The 27,537-nt window shown below is 23.1% G+C and overlaps 3 protein-coding genes across 3 annotated transcripts; all 3 read right to left on the bottom strand.

Annotated features, from left to right (window-relative positions):
- Positions 1-20: 20 nt before the first annotated feature.
- LOC107066787 (odorant receptor 13a) lies at positions 21-4,948 on the bottom strand. The gene is made up of 7 exons (XM_015321724.2): positions 3,750-4,948; positions 2,846-3,154; positions 1,802-2,088; positions 1,556-1,655; positions 1,345-1,449; positions 1,098-1,247; positions 21-358 (listed from the first exon to the last, which is right to left on the bottom strand). The coding sequence occupies exons 1-7, from the start codon at positions 3,903-3,905 to the stop codon at positions 302-304; spliced, it is 1,164 nt and encodes a 387-aa protein (XP_015177210.1). The 5' UTR covers positions 3,906-4,948; the 3' UTR covers positions 21-301.
- Positions 4,949-7,777: 2,829 nt separating this feature from the next.
- On the bottom strand, positions 7,778-27,185 carry LOC107066888 (uncharacterized). The gene is made up of 4 exons (XM_015321916.2): positions 27,043-27,185; positions 9,484-9,640; positions 8,293-8,504; positions 7,778-8,130 (listed from the first exon to the last, which is right to left on the bottom strand). The coding sequence occupies exons 2-4, from the start codon at positions 9,602-9,604 to the stop codon at positions 8,059-8,061; spliced, it is 405 nt and encodes a 134-aa protein (XP_015177402.2). The 5' UTR covers positions 9,605-9,640; positions 27,043-27,185; the 3' UTR covers positions 7,778-8,058.
- Positions 11,720-24,608, bottom strand: LOC107066781 (cilia- and flagella-associated protein 61). The gene is made up of 23 exons (XM_089169859.1): positions 22,848-24,608; positions 22,152-22,312; positions 21,869-21,995; positions 20,964-21,299; positions 20,311-20,387; positions 20,100-20,221; positions 19,736-19,943; positions 19,396-19,640; positions 18,472-18,731; positions 18,162-18,378; positions 17,653-17,945; positions 16,890-17,087; positions 16,645-16,770; positions 16,447-16,559; positions 15,462-15,613; positions 15,147-15,360; positions 14,648-14,817; positions 14,292-14,504; positions 13,879-13,983; positions 13,715-13,792; positions 13,509-13,625; positions 12,570-12,638; positions 11,720-12,415 (listed from the first exon to the last, which is right to left on the bottom strand). Exons 1-23 carry the CDS (start codon positions 23,009-23,011, stop codon positions 12,227-12,229), a joined length of 3,954 nt encoding a protein of 1,317 aa, XP_089025985.1. The 5' UTR covers positions 23,012-24,608; the 3' UTR covers positions 11,720-12,226.
- Positions 27,186-27,537: the final 352 nt, after the last annotated feature.

A 27,537-nucleotide genomic window follows, 5' to 3' on the forward strand; every position in this document is an offset into this window, starting at 1 on the left:
AGGAGAACTATTATAACTAATTGTTTTTTTTTAGTTTTTTTTTTTTTATTATTTTTTTCTTTCTATTTTCTCATTAAAGAAACAAGAAGTACAATCGTAGAAATCATTTTCTACATTTTCAAGTTCAACTTCTACTATAATAATGATATTATATTTATCTATGTGTATATATATATTTATAATATATTAATCTTATATTTAATATTTATTGTAACATTCTGAATGTTTAAAAATTACGAAGTTGGCATAATCATCCATTTTGATGTAGCTACGTTTACTACAAATAATATTTGGGATTATTTTATTCTTCGTTAGTTGCTTGAAGTACTGTGAGATATGAAAATGATGTACTGAGAACCTGAAAAAAAAAATATATATATATATATAAGTTAAAAATATAAAATATATATTGTGGGATCTTTAGCACTTGAATACGCTATCTGGTGGCTAAATTCAAAATTAGTGTAGATAGGTCGAATTGCTACGCCATGCCTCTGCCAAAGATCCCAATACATAAATATATATTTTATAAAATATAAATTTTTATAAAAATTATTATATATATTTTATATTTATATATTTATTTAAATATCAAATATTATTATATTATTTTATATATTATATATTTTATATTATACTAAGGGTGCCCTGACACGCATTATTGTGACTCACAATCAGTCCGATACACACTTCTTTAAGTCAACGAATTACCTTATACCGCCATCTCTTAAAATCTTATCGAACTAACAGAGATAATCGTGACTCTTTGTTAATGAACAACAAATAATTCGCAATAAAATAATATAAATTGAGATATAAACTATCCTATCTTTCAAGTTGGATGAAACTGCACACAATGTGCAAAATTTGATTAAAATCGGTTCAGTAGTTTAGGAGTCCATTGCGGACAAACAACGTGACACGTAATTTATATGTATATTAAGAAGAGAAGATATATTATATTATTATAAATAAATATATAAATATTAAATACGTTTATATATATATATAAATAATAACAATTTGTAAGAATCTTACGTGATATTTCAATTATTATTGTTTTTTTCTAATAATTTTTGTAATTTGTTGTAACTCACTTTTGCAAAACTTTCCAAAGACATATTATAAAATTTAGCAGCTGTTATTTTACATGGTATTCTGCATCGCATGATAATCGTTTTTAGTGTTAAGCCCAAGTTGTTGTTATACCATTCACTTTCATATGCAGCATATCCAATAGCCTCACTCTACATTTATATAATAAACATTTATGAATCGTTAATATATATATATATTTAATACCAAAAAAAAAAAAAATAATAATAATAATAAAATAATTGTTACCTCATCGATCAATTCATTTCCACTATAACTGAATAGAAAAAGTTCCAAAATTGCGGAGTTTAAAAAACACGTATATTTTATTAATCGAGCTTTATCTTCAATCATCTAAGATAACACACATACACACACACATATATATATACATTTAAATATAGTATAGATTAATCTTTATAATATAAATTATTGTATTTATTGTAAATAATTAACGAACCGCAGTTATTTGAAATCCTGCGAAACATACTAAACCAGTACTAATAATAAATTGTCCCAATACTAAGATATTTATAACATTTTCCAATGTATCTGCAAACCTATCTACGAACAATCAAAATTAATTAACAAAATAATATAATAATAATAATAATATATTTTTTTTGTTAAGTTATAAATATGAACACATTTATGTGAATCGTTCAAAGTTTAAAAAAAAAAAACAAAACGATTCAATTTGACTCACGTGATAGCTTCCTGATGACTTTTAACACATTCCGAAAGTTCTACGTATGCATTTCTATCGTTTCCTTTGATTTGTTTCAATCTATTTTGTATAATAGCAAATTTAGCTGAACCGTGCATAATTATGACAAGATTGAAAGTCGTAGCACCGGCTATGGTGGTGGCTGAAAAACAGCCTGATAATACGTTGAAGGTATATATTATCTCGAATATAGGTGAAATCGTATGATTTACAAAATAATATCCACGAAATGGTAATATTCTAACATTTGTATTAAAGATAATTCCCTAAAAACATAAATAAAATATTTTATTAAATATGAATCCCTTAAAAATGAATTTAAAAAAAATATTATATTAATAAATATGAATCCCTTAAAAATAAATTAAAAATATTTTATTAAAGATGAGTCCACCTTAAAAATAAATAAAAAAAATATTTCATTAAAGATGAATCCCTTAATATTAAATAAAAAATATTTTATCAAAGATGAGTCCACCTTAAAAATAAATAAAAAAAATATTTTATTAAAGATGAGTCCCCCTTAAAAATAAATAAAAAAAATATTATATTAAAGATAAATCCCTTATAAATAAAAATAAAATATTATATTAAAGATAAATCCTTAAAAAAAAAAAAAAATAAAATAAAACAAAGATACAATCACAAATTAATTTTTATTTCATTTCTATTACAAAGTTTCTCCTTTCTCTTTATTTTCTTAATAATTTATATATATTATTTATTTATTTTATTTTTTATTGTTATTAATTTTGCATGATATTATAATTATTATTAATTATTATTGTTAATTAATATACATACCTTTTCTAAAAATAAATTTAAAAAAAAAAAAACAAGAAAAAAAATTAGAACAAAACAAAGATAAAATGACAAATAAATTTTTATTTCATTTTGAACGAAGTTTCTTCCCGTTCCTTTTTTTTATTTTTTTATTTTTTTTTATTATTAATGTTTTATTGTTATTAATTTTTTATGATATTATAATTATTATTAATTATTGTTGTTAATTAATATACATACCTCTATGAAAGGAGCAGAAATAAATATACAGATGGTAAAAGCCACAGAAAATATGAACAATTTAGATAAACGAAATGTAAATAAACATTTGTCCTTGAGTATTACAATTTCCTCATAATTGGCTAATGTCCAATCATTTTTCATAGTTTCAACGATGTATGATATATCTTTGCGATGTAATGAATAAATCGTGACACGTAATAAACTGAGATAAAAGGCTGTACATAAAAGTGCACACTCGGTTGCTTCATTTAAATCATCGATCGTATTTATTACCTCCATCGTTGTTGCAAATGATATTGTTATAATCTGCATACATATATGTATATATTAATAATTGTTATTTAATTATAATATACTTTACATTAACCCTTTGGTTACATTTGACGTATTAGTAACGTCATGTACTGTTGTTTGAGCAAAGATGCACATGTGACGTTTTGATACGTCATTGAGAAACTGTAGATGAAATTGTAATTCATTCATTTTGATTTATTTCAAAATAATAAGTAGTAATTTTCTTATATAATATTATTATTAATTATTATCATATTTTATATGTTATATTTAATGTTAATTTAAATTATTATATTAATTTAATTAAAATTATTATGTTTCAAAATAATTTTCATAATAAAGGTGTGTACCCAAAGGGTTAAATATTACAACAACATATTTTGGATAATCCAAAAATCACTGAACCTAATGACTTAAAATGAATTTTTAACAACACCGTAATTGATATTTTATACCGTTTAAATTAAATATTGTAATTTTATTTAAAAAAAAATAATTAACTACGTATTTTCGGTACCAATTTAAGCAATTTATATTTTTAGCAATTTTTGGGATACCCTTTTTTAAATAAATAGATAAGATAAGATTAAAATATAATATTTCTTACCATAGCAAACATAGCAAATGTGTGCAAGTTACGAAATATTTGAGTTATCCTAGTTGAATCTTTATCCAATGGCCAAACGGAAATAATTTTCGTTGTTATCATAATTGGTTTTATTAATTTGTCGTATTCTTGAAAGTTAATATATTGTATGTTCATTTTGTTTTCTTTAATTTGTATGCGAAAATATTTTCTATAATTTTTATTTCATAATTAACACGTATTATTATATAAAAAAAGAAACAAATATTCCAATAACAAAATACTAAGTTTCTTTATATTATTTTTATTCTTTTTAAATGACCAATAAGTAATCCAGAATGTTATTTAACATACACACACACATATATATATATATATATATACTAGAATTACTCTAACTTCCTACTAAAGTAACAAGTAAAAAATATTATCTAGAAAAGTATCCCTTCAAATGATTGTTCCCTACTGTATAACAATCGATACTGACACATCTGTCATTTTGCTTTGTGAACATACTAAAATTAGAAGCTTCAAACTAAAACCCCCCTAATCAAACAAAATGATAGAACAAACTTTTCTTCACAACTAACCATATATTTTCTACGAAATTTTACTACACCATTTTTTCTATCATATATGTATATATATATTTGCATATTTGATACCATGAAATTTAGTTACTCTAACATTTCAAGAATACATACTTCAAAGTACTACTTAGCTAAAGATCTATGTGTGTGTGTGTGTGTGTGTGTGTGTGTGTGTGTGTGTGTGTGTGTGTGTGTGTGTGTGTGTGTGTGTGCGTAAGAATAGTCTTAAGTAACAAATTGTACTTATCTAAAAACGGATATTGAACTTTCGTCGACTTCTTTTTAGGATTAGGTCTATTAAGATAAGTTGATAGATTGATGGCATTGCTATTCTACATGCTATTCTTATTTCCTATTTATTTATAACTATACTGCTACGATACTCTACGATCCTATTGAATGAATAACACCAAAGATGTATGTGTCTTGTCTTACGATTAGATTAACTTATATAATATAGAACTATTATTTTAACTGAAGTATAAAAAAGAAACTAGTATTATTTAAAAATACGAACAGAATAATAAATAAATAAAACACTAGTATATATGTAATATTAGTATCTAATAATAAGAAAAATCTACACTATTAGTTTAAAGTGAATCTATTCATCTTAAGTGTTAAAAAAAGTAGTACAGTTATTTAAAATGAACAAGAGAATACTAAGAAAAAAAATAAAACACAAGTTTATATGTAATACTAGTATCTTAGTAGGTTTATTTTACAATTAAATAAACTAACACTATTATTTTAATGTGAATCTATTCATTTTAAGTATTAAGGGGACCTTCTACTCTGAGCACCTAAAAAAAAAAGGCTATTTTCGCGAATTTTTTCCAAGAAAACTATAAAAGATATCGATCTAAAAGTTGTTGGGTTTGTTAAATTGAGTCTGAAACTATATAAATGAATTTTTATTTTTTCATTTTAATTAATTTTTTATTGCAAAAACAGTAGTATAAAAAAACACCTTAAAACTTTAGTGCTTTGGTAGCTCCATCAGAACTTGAGAATGGCTTACCTGAAACATACAAGTAAAATGGTTTTATATTCTGTATGACTTCAGCTACAAAGTGACAGTTTTATATAAAAATTTTATCAATAAATAAAAAAATGGCGGACAAATTACAAAAAAAACGTAAATTTGACCTTTTTTTTTATTGTTTTCGACTAAAAATAAATAGTAAAAATTAAAATATAAGAAAAAACTCTCCGTCATTTTGTTACAGCTCATGTGTAGAATATGTGGATTAAATTTTATAAGAATCGGTTTACTGGTTCGTGAGATACGATGGAGCTAGTATTTCAAAACATACTTTCGAGATAAACGCGTTTAAAGTTTTTTTTTTCTACTCAAAATCGTTAAAAATTCTTACCTAAACTTAATCTGCGATGCCTGGACCGTACAATAGACCTTCTTCTTGTTCATATTCTTCAATTTCTTCCAGTCTTGCCTTCTTCCACTTTGATCTGGTATCTTTTGAGCACTCAGAGCTTCGACGGTTCGCAGATTCGATACGTCGGTCGGCCCATTACCGGCATTTATTATCGGCCCATTACCGGCATTTAGTATCGGCCCATTACCGGCATTTAGTATCGGCCCATTACCGGCATTTAGTATCGGCCCATTACCGGCATTTATTATCGGCCCATTACCGGCATTTATTATCGGCCCATTACCGGCATTTATTATCGGCCCATTACCGACATTTAGTATCGGCCCATTACCGACATTTAGTATCGGCCCATTACCGGCATTTAGTATCGGCCCATTACCGGCATTTAGTATCGGCCCATTACCGGCATTTAGTATCGGCCCATTACCGGCATTTAGTATCGGCCCATTACCGGCATTTAGTATCGGCCCATTACCGGCATTTAGTATCGGCCCATTACCGGCATTTAGTATCGGCCCATTACCGGCATTTATTATCGGCCCATTACCGGCATTTATTATCGGCCCATTACCGGCATTTATTATCGGCCCATTACCGACATTTAGTATCGGCCCATTACCGGCATTTAGTATCGGCCCATTACCGGCATTTAGTATCGGCCCATTACCGGCATTTAGTATCGGCCCATTACCGGCATTTAGTATCGGCCCATTACCGGCATTTAGTATCGGCCCATTACCGGCATTTAGTATCGGCCCATTACCGGCATTTAGTATCGGCCCATTACCGGCATTTAGTATCGGCCCATTACCGGCATTTAGTATCGGCCCATTACCGGCATTTAGTATCGGCCCATTACCGGCATTTAGTATCGGCCCATTACCGGCATTTAGTATCGGCCCATTACCGGCATTTAGTATCGGCCCATTACCGGCATTTAGTATCGGCCCATTACCGGCATTTAGTATCGGCCCATTACCGGCATTTAGTATCGGCCCATTACCGGCATTTAGTATCGGCCCATTACCGGCATTTATTATCGGCCCATTACCGGCTTTTTTTATCGGCCCATTACCGGCATTTAGTATCGGCCCATTACCGGCATTTATTATCGGCCCATTACCGGCATTTATTATCGGCCCATTAATGGCAGTTGATCATTGGCCGATTAATGGGCCCAGCAATGGGCCACGTATTATTCAAATTATTAGCCCATTAACATCATCATAATTTAATAATCTATATATCATCATCTTCAGACAGTTATATATTTCTCTATGTCTGATCCCCCGAAAAATATACCTGACAATACGAAGGATTATACAGATTAAAATAAAATACTGCTTGAATAAACAATGAAATAGAAAGGGATTGAACAAGATAAGAGTCGTTCGTGCGCGCCGAACGCTCAGGGAAGCGGTCCGAGGTAGTTACGTTCAGGCACCAAAAATGTAGTTAGAGATATCGGATCTTTTTGAAATTTTAATACAATATTTCTACATATATATACATTCGAAAAATGTAAAAAAAAAAAAAATTTTTTTAAATTGCAAAGTAGAAGGTCCCCTTAACAAAGTATTATTGTGTTATTCAAAAAGAGGAAGAGAATAATAAATAAATAAAACACAAGTTTATATATAATACTAGTATTTTATAATTAGATTAACTTACACTATTAGTTTAAAGTGAATCTATTCATCTTAAGTGTTAAAAAAGTAGTATAGTTATTTAAAAAGAAGAATAGAGTAATAAATGAATAAATAAAACACAAGTTTACATGTAATACTAGTAATAATGAAATTATATTAATCAAATCATTATCACAATATAATTGTATAATGCATTAATATATAATATATATTATATTCTACCATTTTCATATAATTTTTATATAATAATATTATATTATTATAATTATATGATTAAATTAATTAAGCAACTAATTATATATTTAATGTATATTTAAAAGCATAATATAAACTATATTCTAATAGAATGGGTTAGTGTAAATATTAAATTAATGAATTATATGAGAAAATAATTCTTTGGTTTTTTCCAAAAAAAAAAAAAAAAAAAGAATATTTATATAAAACAATTAATTGTTGTTAAAACTTATTTGTTATATTCTCATGATTCAATAATCGTTCGTTTTATCGTATTGATATTCGTTTTTTCAATTGCAAAAGCTGTACTTTTTTGTTTCGGTTCTTACTTGTCAATGATTATTTATGTTATTTATATAATAAATGATTAAAGATCATTAATTTCTATTTCAGGTACGCGAATAATTTTATCGTTTGACATGTTTTTTGTTTTTGTTTTTGTTTTTGAAATTATTCGAAATCAGTGTAATCCTAAATTTCCACCAAGACCTTGTTCCTTTCTCCATTGAGCCAATCTTATGGCGTACCAATCCTATAAAATATGTTTTTATATTTTTTTTTTTATATATATTAGAAAATACATACATATATTTAAATATATATATATATATATATTAATATAATGTAAAAGTAATGTATATGTATAAAATATTATATGATTTTAATTGTAAATAATAATTTTATTAAAAATGACCTGAACATCATCCTCGGATAGACCTGTTTCAGCTGCCAATAGAACAATATCACCTGTGTGAGGTGCCCTCGGCCATCTTTTAAATTGATCCTCAAGTACAGCTTCTTGATATTCCGTTAAACGTATCGTTCGTGGTAAAGTAGTTTTTTTTTGGAGTGAAAAATTTCGTGCACTATTATTGGTACTTCGTGGTACGAACTTTAATGTTCTTGCTATAAAATAACAAAAAAAAAATATATATATATATATATATATAAATCATATATGGTAATTATAAATCAATAATATTAATAAAATTAATTAATTTATTTTTTCTGTAAAACAAAAAATATCATCCAGCACAATAATTTTATATTATTTATTAGACTTATATTATATATTTTATTATTTATTATATTTATATATATTATTAAATTTATAATAAATAAATAAAAAAAAACAGAGTTCTTCAATGAGTAATATTATATTTTGTTTTTGTAAAAATAAAATTTGTAATTATTTAAAATTAAAAAAAAATCCAATTTTATATTCACTGTAAATTTAAATAATCTTCAAATAATAATCTTCTTAAGTATTTTATGTTTTTTTTTTTTTTTTTTTTTTTTTTAATTTTATTCCAGAGGATTACATTTTTCCTTGAAAATTATAATATGCAGTGAGATTATTCTGTTTGTAAACCACAAATAGTATATCATTCTTTTGCTGAGTAGGATCACCTACGTAATATTTTTAATACTCTTATTCATGTCATAATAATAATAATAATAATAATAATAATAATAATAATCTCAGTAACTCGTTTTGCATTTTAAACGACATTCTTGCATTTTTCCAGGAATTAGTCACTGTAATTATATAGTTCATTAAAAATGAAATTGCATAGTTTACTTTTTTTATTTCATAATAAGGAAAATTCTTTTATAATTGTATATAGTAACATGTTTAAAACCATAAAATAACACATATATATATATAATGAATTAATATATATATTAGGTCGAGTCAACAATTGCAAAGAGTGCAAAAAAAAACTCCATGAAAGGTGTCTTGCACTTATCAGTCGCAGAAACGCCATTGTTTGTCTCATGAAAAAAAAACGGAAGTTATTTATGTGACTCGACCTAATATATTACAAAATTTTTATTAATTTTATTCTAAAAAAAAATGTACATAATTATTATTTTGTTTTACCTGGTTTCACCGATTTATTTGCATCTTCCAAATTGATAGCAGTGGTACGATAATAAGCATAATTATTATTATCATTGTAATAATACGATGATTGCCACGTGTTACTTGGTGATGGTAACATTTTTTTTTTTTTGTTTTTTTTTTTTCAAGAAATTATCTGAAATACAAAATATCACTTTATTACTAACTTTATAATTCTATTAATATATTAAAAAAAAAAAAAAAAAAAAAAAATGAAAGAAAAAATTAGAAAAAAAAAATAAGACAAAAATAGTGTTTAAATTATATTTAAGTTATTAAATAAACTGATAATATTAATTATCGCAAATTTCATTTATGAAAGAAAATAAAACAAAAATAACACTTTTTATTATCATCGTCATTATCTCGTGAAGATATATATTAAGTTTTATATTACACGACAAAAAGAAATAAGATATTAATAATAGCATGACATTGACCTAAATAACGTTATCCTTGAGATTTGGTTTTTTTTTTGGACACGTATCAAAATTATTATTGCGCTGTTTTTAACGCTTACGCAATTCGACAAAATGACCTTTCATGATTTTAAATAATAATACGAGAGAGTGTTGTAGATTATTATTAATTTTTTTTTCTTTTTTTTTCCTATATGGAGTAAAATTAATATGTTAATCTATGCAAATGCGTGGGTTTACTAAATTACCTTGAAAAACGTGTTTGCAGAATATTACGATAATTAGTGATACGAGTACATTGATTATCTTTCAAGTAATATAAGAGTTGTACGATGAACTTGCCATTTTGTATATCAACTCTTTTATTTTTTTATTTTTTTATATAATATATATTTTTTATATATAATAAATACTATAATAAATATATATATATATATAAATATTACCAAATATTTTTTTTATTATAATAAATTATAATAAAATCCAGAGTTGTACGATGAACTAGCCATTTTGTATACCAACTCCTTTATTTATTTTTTTTTTTATATATATAATAATATATATAAATATTACAATATATATTTTAATATAAATTATATAAATATTTCTTTTATTATAATAAATATAATAAAATTCCCTCCCCCCCCCACCCCTCCAACAAAAAATTACAATAAATTTCAAAATTACAATTTCCTATATACGTTCATATTTATTGAAAATAAAATGATTACAAACGTAGAAGATGGTTGCCAAATTAACCGAAATAGAATTATATTAAAGATAAATGACAGTGACAAAACATTAATGTTATTTTGTTATTATTATTTCGTATGTGTTTTCTTATTCCCTTATAGTTAAGCGTAAGTTAAACGACATTGAGGTGAAATGTTTGAGGTCATGATTATAATATGAAACAACTCTATTGCATATTAAACTTGACCTACAGATCGAATAGCATGTTAAACAAGTATACTTGAATTCTTTCAACGAGGACACTATGATCATAGATTAAGAAAACTGTATACAACCTATCCGCCCGCGAGATACGAATATTAATTCAATAAAATCCCTCGACAACATTCATAAATACATTCATAAATACATTCATAAATACATTCATGCATAAATTTATAAATGGACATATATAAAAATCTATGTAAATATATATTTACATATAAATATAAGAATAATATTAAATTCAAATCTCAAAATTATCAAATTATAAATATAACTTTATTATTCTAAAAATAATAGGTTAGGTTTGTACATATTTTTATATATATATATATATGTATTTAAATATATTTATATTAAAATAATTAATATATATATTCTAGTAACTTTTAATATTATTTAAATTATATATAAATATAAGAAAAATATAAAATTCAAATCTCTAAATTATAAAATTAAAAATATAATTTTATTCTTCTAAAAATAATAGGGGTTAGGTTTGTACATATTTTATATATATATATTAAAATAATTAATATATATTCTAGTAATTTTTAATATTATTTAAATTATATATAAATATAAGAAAAATATAAAATTCAAATCTCTAAATTATAAAATTATAAATATAACTTTATTGTCCCAAAAATAATAGGTTAGGTTTGTACATATTTTTATATATATATATATGTATTTAAATATATTTATATTAAAATAATTAATATATATTCTCGTAATTTTTAATATTATTTAAATTAAATATAAATATAAGAAAAATATAAAATTCAAATCCCCAAATTATAAAATTAAAAATATAACTTTATTATTCCAAAAATAATAGGTTAGATTTTCGTATGTATTTTTATATACATATGTATTTACATATTATTAAAATAACTAATATATTTTGTAATTGTCAATATTATTTAAATTACATATAAATATAAGAAAACTAATAAATTAAAATTTTACAATTATACAATTATAAATATAACTTTATTGTTCCAAAAATAATAGGTTAAATTCATACTTAAGTGAAAATATTGGGATCCCTAGCACTTGAATACGCTATCTGGTGGCTAAATTCAAAATTAGAGTAGATAGGTCGAATTGCTACTATGCCACGTAGGATCTCTAGCACTTGAATACGATATCTGGTGGCTAAATTCAAAATAAGAGTAGATAGGTCGAATTGCTACGTCACGTGGGATCTCTAGCACTTGAATACTCTATCTGGTAGCTAAATTCAAAATTACAGTAGATAGGGTCGAATTGTTACATAAAATATAAGAAAGATATAGAAAATCTGAATATTTACAATGAAAAATGAGAATTTTTATTATTTTATTTTATTGTTCAAAAAATAATGGACTAGATTCTAAATCAGCGTATAACCATCTAACAAAACGTGGTGTACAATAAACAGGTAAATCTTCTTCAGAAAATTGTAGAAAATCAACAAGACTATTTTCTATATCCTCTTGATAAACAGATCCAACATATTTTTTTTCTATTAAATTACGATCCTGTTCTGATATCTAGAATTAAAAAACAAAAAAAAACATGGCACGTGTTATATCATATAACATTTTAATGGATGAATTGAAGATAATAAGCGTATCACATTTCAATGAGTCATATCAAATAAAACGATCGATTCGTTGTGTATTTAATAAGAGTATCATCTCTCACCTCTTTTCCTTCAGATTTTAACAAAGCACCCACGCAATCTTCAATCAAGGAATCACCACCAGTAACATTCTGTTATGTAAAAATAATTTTTTGAGGTTTTTTTCGAATAATTTTTTTAAGTATATTTTCTTGTGAAAAATCTTATATATTACAATATTTATATTAATTAAAATTAAATTTTTATCTGATGTTATGGTTATGATGTTACAATGCATAAGGTGTTCAATTATTCAATATTTCAATAATTTCGTTTTATATAATATGAAATTATAATATTATAAATTTTTACTTATATGGGTGCAATAATTTTGTAAAAAAAAAAAGTGGTAATTTGTTATTTTTAAATAAATTATACATTTTTTATATTAAAATATTTTCTAATATTTTAAGTATACTATTGAAAGTTTGTATTAATTTTGTTAATATATTGTAAAAAATATATTTTATATTTAAACCATATTATATGTTAAATATTTTATATTATAAATACAATTAATTATATATTAATAGATATTATTATATATTAATATTATTAATTATATATTAATTATATTTATAATATAAAATATTTACCATATAATTTGGTTTATAAATATAAAATAAAATAAAATATAATAAATTAAATATAAAATATTATATATTAATTATATAAATATAATTAATTTTGTAAATATTTCATATTTAAAATAATATAATAATTATATATATAATATAATTTTATATTAAAAATAAATATTTTATATTTACTATAATTAATTATATTTGATCAATATATGGTTAAATATATTTTATATATAAATAAATTTATTTTTATTAATATATTTATAAATATTTTATATTTTACCAATACATATATGGTAAAATATATTTTATATTTAAACAAATTCATTTAAATTATTATAAAATATATAAAATATATTGTAAAAGTGTATCTCTTACCGTTTTGGCTAACAAAGTTGCACGATTTTCAACTCTCAAACATTCGAATCTATCATAAAACAATGCCATAGCCCATGGTTCTCGAAAATATGCATAAAAATCCAATATAAGAGAATTCTAATCAAAAGTATACATCAAATTAGAACAAAATTCAATGATAGTTAATAAAAGATAAAGAAAAAACAAAAAGATGAAAGAACATTTACTTTGAAACGATATTTAACTTCGTTCAACATACTGTCATGTTTCCCATACAAAGCAATCATGTGATGTACTTCAAAATTCTATAATAATATTCATAACAAAATAAATAAAAAATTCTAATATATGAATTATATTAATTCAATTATTTCAACATTGTAGTATGAACCTTTTTACTGCAACATGTGATCGATTCAACATAATTTCGAGAATTTATGCGTAAACGAAAATAACCAATTTCTGATAAACAATTACCTGTTATCATAACATCACCCTAATAAATAATACAAATATTTTATTTAATAAAATAATAATAATAATAATATTAATAATGAAGTATTGGTTTGTTCGAAAAGTAATTTCGTTTTTTCTTGACACAATTTTCGAATTAGTTAATGCAAATTGGCAAATGACAACACGTGAAATCGTTGATAGTTTAAATTTTGTCAAATTTAATTATTTAAATCTACTCGAAAATCCTAAGTTTAAGCTTGAAACAAAAATTGTTTTCATTTTTACAGAAATAAAACGAAATTACTTTCAGAACAATCCAATATATATCATATGATTTGAAATTCTTACATAAAGTGATTGTTTGATGGCAACATCACGAGATAATTTCTTTCCTGGTTTGCTGACATAAAGATAATGATAATCACCAGGTAATACACAGGATACAATGACAGGTGATCGAAATTCTGGTAATAATAAATTTGATGTACTTCTGTCAAAATTATTGTATCTTCCTTTATGTTCTTGATAAATTTCTACCACATTGCGAATAACTTTACCTAGCTATTTGTTCAAATTTTTAATTAGATTCAATAAATATTTAATCAGAAATAAACCACGTGCACGAATTTTTTAAAAAAAATGAACGAGTTATAAAGTAGGATATTTAAATGATTAACAATTTTGTTAAACAATTTTTTACTAACCCTTTCGCCAATTTCTACGCAATTGTAATACTTGTGTTCGAATAATTCAGCTTGAAATTTTCTCGAGTATTTAGTAATTGTACCAGCTGCGAATACAAATGGGTCGTTGGTACGAAATTGTTGATTTATCACCAGTCTACCATCAAATACTAAACCAGCACGACAAATTGCTGGAATGTATATATATATAAATATATATTTTATTTCAGTTATTCTAACCTCAATTTAATTCATTGTTTATATTTTACATTTAGAAACTTTTGTTTATCTAATATTAATATTATATAAAAGATAATTATATATTATAACCTAAAAATGAACTGTGTATAATCTATCGAAACAAAAAATGCAAAGATAAATCAAAAGAGTTTCTATTTTATTTCAGTTATTCTAACCTCAAATTAATTCGTTTTTATTTTTTTTGTATTTTACATTTAGAAACTTTTGTGTTTATCCATTTTATTAATATTAATATTAAAGATAATTTAAATATGTTTACCTAAAAATGAATTGGTATCAATTTCTTTGTTATTAAAATTGACAAATATGTCACAAGGAATAGTTTTGATTTTTTGTCCAGATCTAACATCGATCGAGATGATTTTTTTCTTATCATTTTGACATTCCTCCGATAAATTCCAATTAATTACGTACCATCCCAAAAGAAGATTTATTTCATTTTTCAAAATGGAATTCATAATCGTTGTATCCACCTTCATAGAAAAATTCATTTATTATTGATCTAAACTATTATCAATAATTTATATTACTGATATTTGTTATAAACAATACAATTGATTTATTTCTTACATACTTCGCAATTATAAAAGAAAACATTGTCGTGAGGATCGCATAATTTTAATTTAGGTTCGATCAAAGTAATCCATGAACCTTTAATTCCATGTTTCAATAATCCATATAGTGCACAATAACAATCAATATTATGACCATAAAATACAATGGCTTCTGTAAAAAAAAAAAAAAAAAAAAAACATGTAATCTCAATCATTTTGGAATTTTTGGTAGGGCCGTGGCATAGCAATTCGACCTATCTACTCTAATTTTGAATTTAGCCACCAGATAACGTATTCAAGTGCTAGAGATTAGGAACCCTATAGGAGGGAAGCCCCATGTACATTGCTGGGGGACAGGAACTCATGTAGTCACGTGATTGCGCGCGAATGATTCAAACGATAAGTCATAGGTTAGGTTTGTACATTTATACTTGTAATTATTAAATGAGTAAATTAAACTTACACTTATAGAAAACTACTTAAAAAAAAAAAACAATTAAATATAAATATCACAATAAAAACTAGTATTCCAAACTTAACACGTTCACGCCGGCGCGTACCACCGGTGGCCCGCATTAGACTGTCTCATCGGGCGGCTTGTACCACCGGTGGCCCGCGCTTGACTGTCCCATCGGGCGGCGCGTACCACCGGTGGTCCATCTTGGTCCAGGTTTGAACAAGCAAAAATCACGCGCCGCCAGATGAAGCGCATCTTAGATTAGAGTGCCGCCCCACAGAGCAGACAGTGAAAATCGGCGCCGGCGTCAATGTGTTAAACTAACCACAGCCGTTAATACATACTGAAGATAAACATGGCTGCGCGATGTAACGGAAGCTGTCTACTAGAGATCCCAATATTTTGATATTTGTTATTATAAATAATATCTTACTTTTATCTTTGAAATTATTGATCAATGATTGAATTATTTTCAATGAAACGTACTTAATCAATCATATATTTTTATAATGATTATTATATAATTAATAATATTAATAATATCTTACTTTTATCTTGAAAATTATTGGTCAATGATTTAATTTTTTTCAATGAAACGTATGCTTCAACATCATCGTTAATTGTCAAACAATTCCAAATTATTTCCGATTTTGTAATATCCCTATACGAAAATATAAATAATAATAATAATAATAATAATATATGAATATAAAATAATATTCGATGAATAAAATTGAAAGGTGTACTCCATCTTTTGGGTCTCCATTTTTTTATCTCTGAACAATGTCTTTTGATATTGAAGACCGCAAGTTAATATTAAAAAGTCGTAACTTAAATTTCCTTGATCCATTACAGTCACGTATTTATCCTTCCTGTTGTAGAAACATGTTGTACATATTAAACAAAAAAAACAAACAAAAAATAAACACAAAGTAACGAAGGTTAACTTTACAACATGAACAATGAAATGTTCTAATGTTATGTTTATTACCTATTAATTGCAATTAATGTTCCATAAACTACATTAATCCAAGCACGTCTTGTAATAAGGTGTCGATAATCTTGACAATATTTTCCTTTAAATGGTAACATTGAATCAGATTTAAGATCATTATGTTTCTTTTCGTATGGCAATCCATTCGGTGATATCAAAGTTAAATTTGTAAAGTGGACAAAATTTTGTTGATACCTTTGACGAATATTATTATTAAAAATTACGTTTTATAATAAAATTATATTTTATATATATATAATTTAAAATTATATAATTATAAAATTATGTTATAATTATTTTCAAAGATATTAATATAAAAAGAAAAGAAAAAGTAATAATAATAATAGTAATTTTTGTTATATTTAAATTTATTGACCCTAATGCTAATTAAAATTATTATAATTAAATAAATTCAATATTATAATTAAAGATTATATTTTTAAAATATTTATACAAAAATAAAATGAAAAAAAAAAAAAAACAACAGCAACAACAATAATAACAATTTGTTATTGGGATCTCTGGCATGGGAGTGGCGTAGCAATTCGATCTGTCTACTCTAATTTTAAATTTAGCCACCAGATAGCGTATTCAAGTGCTAGAGATCCCAATATTCAATAAAATTGATTTGCTAATTATAATTATGAAAATTAAATAAATTAAATATAATAAAATTAAAAATTATATTATAATTATTTTCATAAATATTTATACAAAAAATAGAAAACAATAATAATTTGTTATATTTCAATAAATTTACCCTAATGCTAAAAATTCGACTAATGCAATGCCACAATCTGAACCACCCACAACGACTATCTTCGTATCAATGATTTTATTTGTTATCGTTGCAATTCTTGGTGTTATCATAAAAAGTGAATATACTTTGTTATTATTATTATTATTATTATTATTATTATTATTATTATTTTTACGTATTTCATCAATCTCATTATTCGTCGAAGAACATGTACAAAATTTGTATTCTATTCTTTTACGATGATTAACTGGGACCATGGTGTTCAAACAAGAAACCAATGGTTGTGTTCTAGTCTAGAAAAAAAAAACGTGTGAATTTGTTAGCATCATTTCATTATTATTATTATTATTATTATTATTATTATTATTATTATTATTATTATTATTATCGAAGCTTTATTAAAACTATAATGATCTATAGTTGTTCTAATTATCTACGATTCATTTTCTTTCTCATACTTTGTTCGTTAAAGGTAAGAAACTTAACAAGGTAAAAAAAAAAAAACTCACGAGTGAACTTCCTTCTTCCTCGTAAAGACGATAATAAAGTACTGTAAAATCATTTAATCGTAGTATTTCACAAAAGAAATATCTCTGATTGGTCGAAAATATTGGCATTAGTACGAAATGTAATAAACAACCATAACTATCGTTATTAATATATTTTCTCGTGATAAAATCTTCTACGTGAAAGTGTTTTTTCAGTTCTTCGTGATCCTTTTCAATACTAAAAAATATTGAAAAAGATGAGAATAAGAGAAAAAAAAAAACCATTTTTTAAATAATATACAAGTGTGATAAATGTTTATTATTTAATTACCAGACAATTGCTAAACCAATGATAGTATTATTTGACTTGAAAATATAACTATTAACATGGTTATTGTTATTAATTTGATTTACAGATCGATTAAAATCTTTCATTATGTTATTACTCTTTGGAATATTTATTAAAAATTGTTTAACTTCGATTTTGTGAGATAAATCAGCCTTGTATGATTTTATTTCTCCAAAAAGTACCGCTTTGTGTGACAAATACAATGACATTGGAAAATCTTTGTTACATCTCAATGGTACTCGCTATATTTATTTATTATTAATTATTAATTATAAATAAACACATATATATATATTTTTAAAAATATCTTTAAGTGTAAAATAACTAAATTTTCTTTTTTAAATTAAATAATTTTAAAATCAAATAATTAAATTATACTGTAAATAATTTTAAAGTTAAATAATTAAATTAAACTGTAAATAATTTTAAAGTTAAATAATTAAACTATACTGTAAATAATTTTAAAGTTAAATAATTAAACTATACTGTAAATAATTTTAAAGTTAAATAATTAAATTATACTGTAAATAAATTTAAAATTAAATAATTAAATTATACTGTAAATAATTTAAAAATTAAATAATACAATTACTGTATAATACGTAAATATTTACTGTATAATAAACTTTAAAATTATTTACAGTATATTATACTGTATAAAATACAGTATAATTTATTGTAAATATATAACTGTATAATACATAAATATTTACTGTATAATAAACATTAAAATTATTTACAGTATATTATACTGTATAAAATGCAGTATAATTTATTGTAAATATATAACTGTGTAATACTTAAATATTTACTGTATAATAAATAAATTTAAAGTATATAGAAAATTATTTACAGTATAATTTTCTTTTTTTCTTTTTTTCTTTTTTGTATTAAATCGTACGTTACCACAAATTGTTCCAAAAATGAAAAATACGAGTAAGCTGATGGTAAAAGTAATACGCAATAATCTAAATCAGGAAAACACTCGAATGCAGTTTCCAAAAATTCACGTGTACCACGATTGCCAATGTCATTGCGTACCGCAAAAATTTCAACAACAAATGCATTTATTTTACCATAATAAATTGGAACTGTGAGTAACTTTTGTTCGACATTTGTTGATTTTGATTCGATCAAATTATAATCCAAAACTATGATAAATTTACGGTTATTTATTTAAATAAAATTAATCAATTTAAAATATATTTATTAATGATGATTATTATTTAATTATCAATTTATTTATTCTTACTGGGTATTTGACTGATTGTATCAGTAAACGCCATGTTGATGTTCAAATGATCGATTATCGATGATCCCCCATTTTTATCAGAATTTGGAATATTTATCATTGAATTTTGATCATTAGATTCTTCCAAAGTTTCATTTTTTGACAAATTTTTACGCAACGATGATCGAATTCCATTGGTAATTGTCAAATTTTTATCTTTAATCTATAAATATATAAAAAAAAAAAAAAAACCCACACCACGTGCGTCAAATCAACGTACAATTGATTGACGTTTAAAATAAATGTTTAAAAAAAAAACATAGAATTAATTTATGTTAGAGAAAAAAAAAATAGAAATAGAAACATAGTAAATGCTTACTGTATTTTGTTCATCACTGTTCCAAGATTCACTGATACGAACGTGTTTTTTTTCTTTGGGTAATGACACCTTTCGTTTATAAATTTCTTTAATTTCCATATCATTCGTTTGAGATTTTTCATCTATTTTATGTTTACAAGGACAAATAAATAAATAAATTATAGGATTTTTATTTGACAGTGCAAAAAGAATGATGAATTATTTTACTAACCATTTTCTAAATTTGTTCTAACCTCAATTTTATCATTGACCATTTCATTTGATTTATGTTCGAGTTTCAAATTAACCCTAAATAATTTTTTTTTATATTTAAAGATATAAAATTATAAATTAAAAATATAAATTATAAAAAAGAATTATTAATATTTATATTTAAAAAAATATATATATATAATCTATATATTTTATACAGTTATAATTAAGTTACATTATATACAATATAATTTTCTATATATATATATAGTATAAATAAAAAATAAAATATAAAAATGTAAATAAAATAAAAATAAAAAATAAATATAAATAAAAATAAAAATAAAATAAATAATAAAAATATAAGTATAAATAAAAATAAAATAAATAATATAAATATAAATAAAATTATAAAAAATAATTACATAAAATTATATATAATTGTATTATTAAAATTTAATTATATTAATATTAATAATAATAATAAAATAATATTAATGATAAAATATATTAACTATATATAAATTATAAAATTAGATAAATTATTGTGCATAAATTTAATATATATTATTTTATATTAATTATAAAAACTGTATAATATATAATATATTTATACGGTCTTATTTATCTATATATAAATATATATATATATATTAATAAATATTTACTAACGATAATAAATCCTGTACGTTTGCAGAAAATGTTTCAGACAAAATTTCACTTGTACTTTTTTGTAATAATATATCATTATTGTCATCATTTTCATGTGATTTTCTTAATCCACCATAAACAGTTAATTCAAAATTGTCATTCAAAAGATCTACATCGATGATAGAGTTAAGGCAAATAACACCAGTAGTCAAACCATTGTCATCTTCCGAAACGATTAATTGACGATGACCGTCAGGATAACGAATCATTTCACTTATGTAATACTCCCCATACAATTCTTTTACATAGGATGAATCTGCATCTATTATCGGTATTATGTCGTCGTTATCTTCCTCCCTGTATAATCGAGACTCATACCAATATAATAGTTTTTTTTTTTTTAATGTGTAATATTTTTTTATAATTATTACATTTCAATGTACTCTTTGTATAGAAAAAGAAAAAAATATAAAATTAAATGAATTAAAAATGAAAATAAAACGGGTGTTGAAATAAAACGTTAATTATTTATAAATATAAATCTATGTTCATAATATGGATATAATAATTCTCAGGGATAGAACGTAAAAAAATAAAAAATAAAAATAGAAAAATATTAAATATTAGTAAATACAATATTATTTTATTATATATTTTTATATATAATTTATTATTATTATATTATATAATAATATTATATTTATTATTATATTTTATATATAATAATAATAATTAAACTATTTTTAAAAAATTACTAATACAAAAATCCATGAAGAAAAATATATAATATGGTCATAAATAAAATCTTTGTAGTCTACTTCTATTTAAAAATAAAATAAAAATAAAATAGAATTTAATAAACTACAGATCATAATAATAATAATAATAATAATAATAATAATAATAATAATAATAATAATAATTACACAGCACGACGAATCTGTAATCTTGGAATAACACTGTATCGTGTAATCAAGTATAATGTTTGCACCATAAAAGTATCCTTGAAATTGATTGGAACTATTCTAGTCATGTGACGTATGAAAGAATTTTCTAAAGAAATAAAAAAAAAGAACATATCGATAAAGAATGAGGAAGAAGAATACACATAATAAAAGGATAAATAAAAGATCTTGAAATGAAGAATCGATATCAGTAGTAAACATGACTAACCTAAGTATAGATTCTATGTATTTATGGAAAATTTACCTGGTTTTATCTTAGGTGGGAGTAAAAGAATAATGTGAAAACAATGAACATCCATATCGAATAAAGCTATAAGAAGATATTCAAAAAATATGTCGGTATAATGGTTGTCCCATACGAGACAATGTATGAACATTGTATCATTTTCTTGAATATTTTCAATGCTAATATTAAAATAAAGTAAATTAATAAAATACAGAAATATAAATAAAAGAAAGATTAAATATATATATATATTGTATAATAAAAATAATATTTGTAGAATATATAATTATATACATTAAATATCTTAATTGGGATCTCTGGCAGGGGCGCAGCGTAGCAATTCAACCTGTCTACTCTAATTTTGAATTTACCCACCAGATAGCGTATTCAAGTGCTAGAGATCCCACGTGGCATAATAGCAATTCGACCTATCTACTTTAATTTTGAATTTAGCCACCAGATAGCGTATTCAAATGCTAGAGATCCCACGTGGCATAGTAGCAATTCGACCTATCTATTGTAATTTTGAATTTAGCCACCAGATAGCGTATTCAAATGCTAGAGATCCCACGTGGCATAGTAGCAATTCGACCTATCTACTCTAATTTTGAATTTAGCCACCAGATAGAGTATTCAAGTACTACAGATCCCAATATAAGATTAAGTAAGAAATATTGGGAAAAAAAGAAAAAATTACTAAAATAACATATTTACATATAATGTGATCTTAAACAATGAAAACATTCTTCTTTTGGAATTGATGGAATATTAGGATAATTGCAAAGAAATATTCCTGATATGATATCACCTTTATCATTGTATTGAATTACGGTGTAACATGAGGATTCGCTGTAAATATTTTTCTTATTAAATTTCATCTAACAAAATTTGATTAACCAGTTAAGCGTGTTTGACGACTATATCCGTCATGGAGATGTGGCAAAATTTTGTGTTATGACGTCTATGTCCGCCATGTTTGTTACAATTTGATGTTTGAATTGTCATTTTGACGAAAACTAAATATATATTCGTAAATTTTAATATGTTTTAAAATGTTTATAGGTTAAGAAAAAAATAACAATGTCAAGAATAAATTTGTAACTTTTTATAAATATTCGATTTTTTTTCTCTAATTTTTTTCATTTATTATGTATAAATATATGTTAATATTAATAAACTGTGTGTATACATTACTAACCAAAAATTGTTCATTTTCTAAAATAAAATTATCATTTTGACTATCCAATATTTGAACAGCGCCACTTACTCTGTGGTGTTTGACGACTATATCCGTCATCATCGCTTGATTATCGCGACACACACTGGAACGCGCTTTTACGCACAGATGGTCGCCACACTTAACTGGTTAAATGTATATTATGATTATTTCATATTAATTTACTATAATTGTCCAATATCGATATTTCCAAATGTGTCATAAGTTTGTATAGATATTAAACGTTCCAATGTTGGTAAATCAGAATGTAAGGCACGACGATAACCACTTATTTGTGGAACATATTCTTTTTTACATCTTCCAGTATTTGAATCGATCAAACATGTACTAATATTAAACATTGTCAAACACAATTAGAATATTTCAATTTAAACAGTATAGATATATATATAAATATATATATCATCGTAAAAAAAGATCAAATAGTAATTTTTTGATAGAAGATAGAAAAAAAAAAGAAAATATTGTCAAGATGAAGTAACTAAGAGTGTGTATATAACAGGTATCGTTTGAAGATTGCCACACAATTGATAAATATCTATATATGTATATTTGAATAAGTGACGTAATTCAGTGGCGTCGTCAAGTTACGAAAAAAAAATGAAAACATGAATAACAGAAAAAGAAAAGAAAAAAAAAACAAAATATATAGAAAATATTAATAAACCTTTTTTCAAATGATTATAATATTATGTTTTTTTTTTTTTTTTTTTTTTTTTTTTAAAGAAAGTATATTTTTTATTTGTACGTCTTGTACTTCGTAACACTGACAATTACTTGAAAGATGTTATATCCCTTTTAAAGGTTCGATTGAACAATGCATTTGTACGAACGGAAGTATCCACTCTTATACACACACACACATACTTACTTTTAAGTATTTCCTATCATGTGTGTGTGTGTGTTTTTGTATGTGTGTGGATATGCAAAGTTTTATAAATGTAAATGAAAATAACAGATATTAATTTCATCTTCCGTATTAGAAGGATTTCCGTGTTGAAGAAGATAATAGTCAGTGTCCGGATTTTACACCCTTTTCAATTTATTATTAATATCATAAACTCAGGAAATATATATTTAACGAGTTAATCATTATAAATCGATATTTAGAATTAGAAATTGGTTTTAAGAATTATATGAACATTATAATTATTAGTCTTAGTTGATAAAATAATATTATTAACAAATTGATATATGTAAAATATAATTTACGAAAAAGTGTCATTTAATTTGAGATTTTTTTTGTTTGTTTGTTCATTTATTACACATTTATGATACTACACGAATAATATTATATTAATTTATATATATATATATATTAATATTATAATTATATAAATTTAAAATAAAAAATTATTATTATTTATTTTTTTATTAATTAATTATTATATTATTATTTAAAATTATATAAATTCTAAATTTTATAAATTATATTACATTTTAAACAATTTTCATAAAAAGTTTGATATTATTAAATATTAAAATATTAATATAGATATTTAACAAATTTATAAATTATTATTATTTAATTAATTATTATTTATTATTTAAAATTTAAAATTTAAAAATATATAAATTATATTAATTTATATATATATATATATATATATATATATATTATAATATTAATATTATATTATTATATTATACATTATATTATTGGTGTAGCATCATATATAATTTAAATTAAAATAATATAATTATATTATTATATATAATTACTAATATAATATATTAAAAAATAATAATTATAATATTTCATTTAATTAAATATTATATTATATATTTCTACAATTCTAAAAAAAAAACAAAAATATATCACCACCAAATGTTTAAATGACACCCATTTCCAAAATCCGCCTAATTTATTATTATAATCTCAAAATACTTATATATATATATATATATATAACAATATAGTTTTTGGATAATTTCCAAAAATCATATGTAGTTAAAGTACTCAATAAATATTAAAAATACATTTACTGTATATCGTATTCTTACGTAAAAAAGAATATTTTTTAAAGAAGAAAATTAATTGATAATACAATAATAATAATATGTATAAATAATTCTTGAATGATTTTCAATCTCATTTATCTTTCTACACATTTTCTCTTAAGAGATCTTATAATTTGTAATTACCGACGCGAAAAATGATTCTTGAATCGATGCCATTCATCTCCTCTCACGTTCATACAAGCTTTATAAGATCATGTTTGAAGCCACTCCTACAACTTGAAAAACATTCCGGCGTTCGTTGAACCATGAGAAAGATAGAAAGAGAAAGAAAGAGAGAGAAAGAAAAAGAAAGAGAGAGGATTAGAAACAAACACCATATATATATACATATATATATACACGTATAATACAAATAATATCAAACAAAAAATAATAAAAAATAATTTTTCTATCAATTTTTTTTTAGTATTCTTTTGATCTAGATTATAGTTGTATCCTTTTAGATATTTGTTTGATCAATAAATAATAAAATTGATTAAAACAAGATTTACCATTAGTAAATAAGAACAACTTGTACAAACAGTAGTATTTATACAGTCAAACAAGACAAACGTTCCACTGTTAGTCTGTATCAAATTTCTCGTCGAAGGAATTAGCAAAGGAATTAGATATGCAAACTCGCTAAATGGTATATACATACTATATATATATATATATATATACATATATACATACATATGTATAATAATTATTTTTATATATGCTTTGTGGTTGAACGTTAATAAAACATCGCAATAAAGATATTTCTATAAATGATATTGCAAGTAGAAAATTATTCAAATGTTTCTTAATTGGCAATGTTACATTTAAAAAAAAAAACAAGATATACAGTAAAGAGTATAACTGAACCATTAACCATTAGTTTTGTATTAATCTTTATTCATTTACATTCTTAGCAATAAATAAAGATTTATACAAAACTAGTGGTTATTAGTTCAGTTATACTCTTTACTGTATATATATATAATAAAATCTAACTAATTCTATAAACATTAATATAATTAAATTATTCTATAAATATTATTTATATTACAAATCAATTTGGAAACTTTTGACCTATATTGTTTCAGAAGTTAAAATTAATTGAATATTATTTAAATTTTTTAAGGAAGAGCTTATTTTTGTAATATTTGTGAAAAAATATTTTTTAAAAAAATATTTAGATATATATTATATAATATAATGAATATATATATATAATAATATATATTATAATATATATAGTAATAGTAATTAAGTAATTACTATTATTATATATTATTTTTAGTGTACTATATTATATTAATTAGTATAATATATTAAATTAATATAGATATTAGTTTACTAATAATTAATTTACTATTACTATATATATACTATATAATATTATATATATTTATAGTATTATATAATATAATATAATAATAATATAAAATATAATATAGTATGAATATTACTATAAAATAGTAATAATAATTAATATAAGTAATTATAGTATATTAATATATATTATTATATAATATAATATATATAGTAATAGAGATTTGTTATACTATAATATAATATATATAATAATATATATATTAATATACTAATATACTAATACATTTGTTATGCTAATTGGACTGTTATGTTTTTACTGTACAATTTATTATTGATATTAAATTCTACCTTGTTTTTTTTATCTTCGTTCTTTCGTTTTAGAAAAAAGAATTTTGTTTTCGGAGTCCTTGTAGACACGACACTAACAACAACCCTCCTCACTCGTTCGAAGCACGCACACGACTGACATTTGAGATTTCAAGTTCGAACGTGTAGTACGTAATAATAAAGCCAGCAAGGAGAGGGAGAAAAGGATGCTGTCTGTGCTCGTTCTTGTAAATACGTACTGTAAATAATGTCTCATATATATATATACATACAACATACATACATGCATGCATGCATGGATATGAGGATTTTGCACTATACTTTTTTTTATAATATTTGTTTTTTTTTTAAATTATAGGAATTAAATAAATATTCGATATTTAAAAATATAATGTTTGTTTTTTTTTTAATGATCTTCATCCATTGTAACAGAATGCATTTTTCTTTCTTCCTTTCTTTCTTCTTTCTTTAACAATAAATGTTATCGATACATACATATGTGATATTTTTTGGTTT

This window comes from Polistes dominula, unplaced genomic scaffold, assembly GCF_049000335.1.
Source record: "Polistes dominula isolate Pdom_NZ unplaced genomic scaffold, Pdom_raw_medaka contig_49, whole genome shotgun sequence".
NCBI lineage: Eukaryota > Metazoa > Arthropoda > Insecta > Hymenoptera > Vespidae > Polistes > Polistes dominula.